Source organism: Bombina bombina, chromosome 2 (assembly GCF_027579735.1).
Source record: "Bombina bombina isolate aBomBom1 chromosome 2, aBomBom1.pri, whole genome shotgun sequence".
Taxonomy (NCBI): Eukaryota; Metazoa; Chordata; class Amphibia; order Anura; family Bombinatoridae; genus Bombina; species Bombina bombina.
Genome location: NC_069500.1, coordinates 1,363,266,817 through 1,363,273,628, shown reverse-complemented (window position 1 = coordinate 1,363,273,628; position 6,812 = coordinate 1,363,266,817). Strand labels below are relative to the sequence as shown.

At 37.7% G+C, this 6,812-nt stretch overlaps 1 gene segment (V, D, J or C); it reads left to right on the top strand.

The window, feature by feature from the left end:
• The first annotated feature begins 1,048 nt into the window (after window positions 1-1,048).
• LOC128647549 (immunoglobulin kappa variable 3-11-like) lies at window positions 1,049-2,325 on the top strand. The segment is given in 3 exon segments: window positions 1,049-1,169; window positions 1,683-1,832; window positions 1,943-2,325. Coding segments are annotated over 3 exon segments (654 nt in total).
• Window positions 2,326-6,812: the final 4,487 nt, after the last annotated feature.

Here is a 6,812-nt window from a genome sequence, read left to right as displayed (position 1 = left end):
CTCCTGAAAAAGAAGAAGAATTACCTGCTGCCGCTTCTCCTAGAAGAAAGTGCTTCTCGTCCGTCCTGCTGCTGATCTCTGGTCCAGTGCAACTTCCCCCAGCTCCGCCTCTCCTCACCGACGCCATCCGCCAACCAGCTCTTCCTGGTGACGACCTCACCGGCTTCCTCGCTCTGCTTCCGGATTCTTGTCTTCTCCCGATAGATGGACTCAACCTCTCAGGCGGACGGGATCTTCGCGCAGGCCTGGATGCTTCACCGCCGCCGTGGCAACTCCTCTGGTTCCGGTATCTTCTTCCACCGTCAGACGCTTCCGGATCCATTCTTCACCTTTAGAAGACAGCAACTCCTGGACCGTCGAAAGAATCTTCTGCAACTCTGCCATGGTAAGTACCGCTTCTCTTCACAGGTCTTCTCTCTTGCTCAGCCAAACAGCAAGTGAGCAACGGCTCACGTGACCATGCCCCTATGCCTAGAGTGAGGTCATTAGCCCCTCCTCTCATAGGCATTCCACCGGGGCTCCATTTATAATTGTAAATCTTGTAAAATGGTATATGTAATATATATTGTTGTCCCATCTATAGGAATATTTGCACTTTTGTTCTTATGGAAATATCAAATGTATGTGCATTTAAAATTATATGCAAGCATACATCTACATATTTCAAACTAGACCTATGCCTAGGGCAGCAATATATATTACATATATCAAAACATTGGAAAATAGAATTATATTCAAAAATGTTTTTGGGAGAGAGAGAGAGAGAGAGAGAGAGATAGAGAGAGAGAGAGAGAGAGAGAGAGAGAGAGAGAGAGAGAGAGAGAGAGAGAGAGAGAGAGAGAGAGAGAGAGAGAGAGAGAGAGAGAGAGAGAGAGAGAGAGAGAGAGAGGCTTTAGGACTAGTATATATTTTATTACATCTAAAATTCATGAGTAAGTATATGCAAACAAAATGCTTTTAAAAAAAGGATTAGCTGGGTTGCATATAGAAAAAAAAAACTTTATTTATTGCAATCACCTGGTTCACATTTGTTTACATGCAGAGGCACATGACAGATATAGCAACCCTGAATGAGCAGCAGGTTTTGGAAAACTTCAGGCCAACCAGGGAGCAAATTCATGATTTATATGCCCTGTTGCAAGACAGGCTGCAAAGCTGTGGTTTTTCAAGTAGGAATGTCCCTGGAATGACTAAATTACTAGGGTCACTTCATTTTTAACTTCAGGGTCATTTCAGGTGACATAGGGCATTGTCACTAGGGTGCATAAGTCCACCTTTTCAAAACATTTATCACAAGTACTTAATGTACTGTATAACAAATGTAGGCTTTTTATATATTTTCCTACATCACGCAGAGGTGTCTTTTTTTTTCAGTTGGGTGGCATACACAATGTCCTTAGAGTCATTAATTCTACCCACATTGGCCTAAGACCCCCTTTGCACAGTGAGAACATTTTCAGGAATAGAAAGCATTTTCATTACATAATTGTGCAAATAATCTGTGATGCCAACATGCACATCTTAAATCTCGTGGCAGGGTTCAGAGGAAGCACCCATGATGTATATATCCACTAACCCAGTGATGAAGGGGTCCCCAGTTAATACAACTAGATACACAATACATTATATTGATAAATCTATAACAGACAAGTAAAGTTTGTGATATTATTTGCATTGAGCAGTTTTGCATAACCAGACATTTCCTCCCCAGTCTCAGCTGATGTACATATTACATTGTGCAGGTGACATCAGTCTGTATCTGAGCTCTCTCAGTAACACAAAGATGCTTTATCCAATTTATCTGCTGTGTTTATTGTTGTGCTATATTCAGTGTAAGTTATTCTGATTTTGTCTCAGTTGTTGTATTTTACATATTTGGACAAAAATGTAATTTAGAAATAAACAAATAATTATCTATAAATATTTTGCTTCCATTCTTCAGGTTCCTGGGGACAAATTGTGCTGACTCAGTCTGCAGATGTCACTGTGTCACCTGGTGAAAGTGTCACCATGACATGTAAAGCCAGTAGTAGTGTTAGCGGCTACTTAGCCTGGTACCAACAGAATCCAGGACAACCTCCAATGCTTCTTATCTATGATACAAACACCAAACACACAGGGACCCCAGACAGGTTCAGCGGCAGTGGGTCTGGTACAGATTACACTCTCACAATCAGCGGAGTGCAAGCAGAAGATGCAGCAGATTATTACTGTCAGCAGGGCTACAGCTTCCCTCTCACAGTGATACAGAGCTGTACAAAAACCTTCCTCTTTTGGTTTTTAGCTCTAAACACTAGGAAGTACAAATTGAATATTGTATTTTGAGTGTCTATTGTGTTAAGAAATATTACACATCTGAGTGAATTTGTTACTTTCCTGTACCAGGAAAATATGTAGCTTTAAAGATTTCACAGGTTTAGATTTTAAAGTACAAATGAATTTCTTTGCCATTTGTAAAATGTTTAGGTGATTTGAGCTTTGTTGTGTTTATAAAACATTTGAAATATAATCTCTTATTTCTCTAAAGTACACAGAAAAGTTTCCTTCATAATGGTGTCCAGTAAAGCAAAACCTATATACTGTGTCACTGTGTGACAATACAAACGGCCAGATTACAAGTGGAGCCATACTCACTCAATAATAAAACAACAACAAAAAAAGAGAGCCCAATACTCTAATGTCCCAATTAAATGAAACATTCTTACTTAAAATATTTAAATACAGATGATGATACAATGTTCTGAATATGAACTTGATGAAATATGTCCAAGAGCCGTATATGAGCTTCAAGCTTCCCAATGCTGCTTTATTCAAAATGTTGCTTGTTCCACAGCTAAACAAACCATCAATCTCTAACCTAAAAGTGCAGAGGGAAACATAGAAAGCCCACAATAGTGTGAAATCAGAAACAACATGGTTTAATATAAATCCTAGCAGAGGAGGTAATAGAGATAGAATACTCTGGACCTTCTGAATTTTCAAACTAGATACACAAATACCCAAATGATTAAATTATGAGTATGACGTAATTAATTATTGGGAATAAAGGTTTGATTGTCTACATGCTGCATTCTAACATTTAAATTATTTAGTTCCAATTATTAGATCCAATAACTCTATTACACCATATCAAATATCCCCTAGTTTTTAGTTTTAAATTTCAGCATACCCATTTAACCCGTCTTCAATTATACAAGGATTTACATGTGGGTTTTCTTGGTATATTTTTGGGCTAATTACTAATGAGTACATTTTGTTGTCTGGCAAACATATTTATCGACCTATTGAATTCATATGTGACTATACAATTTACCCACAATAGTACCAATCTATTGTTTGTTTATTCCTGGTGTAGCACCAGGATAAGCATTATAGCCCACTGTTACCAGAATCGTTCAACCAAATTTAATACATCCACATATGTTATGACTCACTAATCACATTCAGTGTTTTAAAATACTCCTTGAAAATAGATAGCATTTATTGCTCTAATATGATACCAAGATATGATATTGGCTGTTGGTACTAGTAGCATGAATAGACTGATATTTAAGTCTAAGGAGTATGAGCCAAGTTAATCCATGCAATTATCTGCAGATTTACATAAGAAAGTGATACATTGTTAACCTTTGTTGAAATTCACTATTGAGATATTGTTGTTGAAGTATCCACTTTATCTGATTTGACATTGTATGCTTTTTTACATATGTGTTTTCCCAATGATATCACCATTGGTAGGCATTGTTTAGTAATTAGGTGTTGACACTTTAAGAAATTAGCATAACATTGATTGCTTGTCCTATGGCTGCTTAGCAGCCCCTTTTTAAAGTTGGTTGACTCATTGTATAGTAGGTCTATGTAACACCTTACCTATGTCTTTAAGGAGGAATTGCCTATTTCCACAGCCTTATTTAAACTCCTCCTCTACCAATACACTTTGCTTAGTATTTTGGTATTGGTACTCACGCAGACCCTTAGGACCGTTCTACTCAAGCCTTACCTTGTGGTGCTTTTCCAGCACATTCTTGTTGCTCTACCTGGAGCCTCTACTTTGCCTTACTCCTGTGAAGGGACTTACATGTTTTTCCTAGGCTGATTCCGCCTTCTCCCGGCTGCCAAATCCTCCGTCGTAGCCTGTCAGCCATTACACTGTCGCCTCAGAACGGCTGCTGACGTCATCAGCTACAGCCGGGCTTCCCTGTGTCAGTCTCTCAGCACGCTGCTGCAGCATCTTGCTTCTCAACCTCCTCTACAGTTTGGCTGTTTTCTCGCTCCTCTCTTCACTAGCTTCTGGTGCCATAGTAGCCTGCTTCTCCATACTGCTTAAGTCTGCTTGCCTTCCCATCTGCAAGCCTTACTGGTCTGGCTCAACCTTACCTACATCCTCATCATCAGGGGCCAAGGAGTCTGACTACCACTTGCAGCACGCATTATCTGATCTGGTTAAAGGGACAATCAACCCAAAAATTACTGTTACTTATTTAGATTAGTTAATTAACAATCTTTACATCAAACTCTAGCCCAATTTTCATCTAAATAAACTTTGGCAGAAAATACACTTACTAGATCTCATCTGTCTGTTTTGAAATGGCCACCTGACTCCTCCTCTGACGTCTCCCAAAAGCTTGAACTGCAGCACTAGTACAGGATCCTCTCGTCCCTGCGCGCTCCTTTCAAACAGTTCATTGAGACACTCATATGGCACCCCCCTCACACTATCTCCCCTCACTTTCTTTCAGCAGAACGTTGTGTCTGCACTAACACACCTACATTTATATGCAGCACATTATTATTATTATTTTACAAGTAATTTATGTTTGTATAGGACCGGAAAAGAGGAGAAGCCGAGTATTCTGTTTTGGTTCTTTTCCATGTTTATAAAGGTAACAAGTGTAACAGTTGCAAAAAATGTTTCTGCTGCCAAACGTTCAAGCCCACTCCAAATTACAGATGGTCACCAACCCTGTAACCCAGATGTCAACAGTAAATCGGCACTGTAATTGTGATTCACTATCTACTGGTATCATTGAGGGTTTGACCCCTCTATATGTCCCTACACTACAAAAAGAATTAGGAAGGGTGCAGAGACAATTGCAAGTGCCAGAAGGAGATCAATTATAGAAAATTTCATATACCGTATATTGCATTTATTAATAAAGACAATACAGTGTTTTATGATTACTTTGTCTGATTTCAAATCAGATTTACCATTACTTTAAACACAAATTGAAAGCCCCCATAAAAATGTTGAAGAATAGAAAAAAAGTGTACATAATATATTTTGCTTATTTTTGCTGTAATTTACTGTCATCTGTATTCCCCTTCCCCCAAGATGGATTATAGTCACGGAGTGCATACTGAAGATATCATAAGACTGTATATGTATATGATATATAGGTTTCAAAGTAGACCTTTGAGCAGTGCCATTGGCAACACTTTCCCCCCTAAAAGCTCCTCCAGCTTCGGAAGCACAGAGCGCACAGTCACAAGTTTGCTGCACTTTCTAAACTACAAGTTCCAGCAGCTTTGCGGCCCTTATAAGTAGAATGTAGCGGGAGGCGGAGGACAAAGTCTGGGTGAGAGTGGGCAGTGAGGAGCAGTGTAAGCTCCCGGGGTATGGATCTATACAGAACACCGGCACTCAGAGGAACGCAGCGGGAGTGCAGGTACGTTGTGTGACTGTGCGCTCTGTGCTTCCGAAGCTGGAGGAGCTTTTAGGGGGGAAAGTGTTGCCAATGGCACTGCTCAAAGGTCTACTTTGAAACTGTGTTCACGCAAAAAGCCACAGCATCCCTGATCACATCAAATAGTAAGTTATACATATATATTTATGTGCTTATATGTGTATATATGTTTGGAAATATATACAGTATATATATGTATGTGCTTATATGTGTATATATGTTTGGAAATACAGTGTATATACATTATATATATTTATGTGCTTATATGTGTATATATGTTTGGAAATATATACAGTATATATATTTATGTGCTTATATGTGTATAAATGTTTGGAAATATATACAGTATATATATATATATATATATATATATATATATATATATATATATATGTGTGTGTGAACATTAATATACATATATTCTATATACATATAAATAAATGTATTTCAATGAATCTGTATGTAAAAGCTCTTTGCAGACTATATTTTCCCTAACAGCTTACATCTCGTAACTTAAACCCTTAGAATTTTTGAGTGCAATTTTTTTTAAATCATTTTTACTTTCAACTTGTAATATGAATGTCTTTAACACGCTACGTGCATTGTTTGTCAAGTTGCTGTGTGTTATAGTTATGTTTAGTATACTATTCACTACAAAAATAGATATATACGGTGTGTACAATAAATATTTATCAAAGTTAATCTTTGAACACTAAAAAGTACTTCTTCCTCAAAAGAAAAATACAAATATATTGCAAGAAAAAAATATAAATATAGTGCCATATATTGGTAAAAATTTCTGTAAATAGAATAAAGTGACAAAATAATGAAACAATAACAAGCTATAGTTTGATAAAGATTTTTATTGCTATTACACTCTAGTTTGCATATAACTTTGGGGTTGTAACAATCAAACTTTTTCGTTTTAGCAGATTATTTTAGATTGCAATCTAACATTAGATTACAAGTGGCACGCTATTGCTAGTGTGAGTCACAATCAGTAATATTGCAGCAACACTTGCGCCAATATTACAAGTTGAACATAAACATGTATGCTTGAGTGCAAATTTAGGCCTAGATTTGGAGTTCGGCGGTAAAAGGGCTGTTAACGCTCCGCGGGCTTTTTTC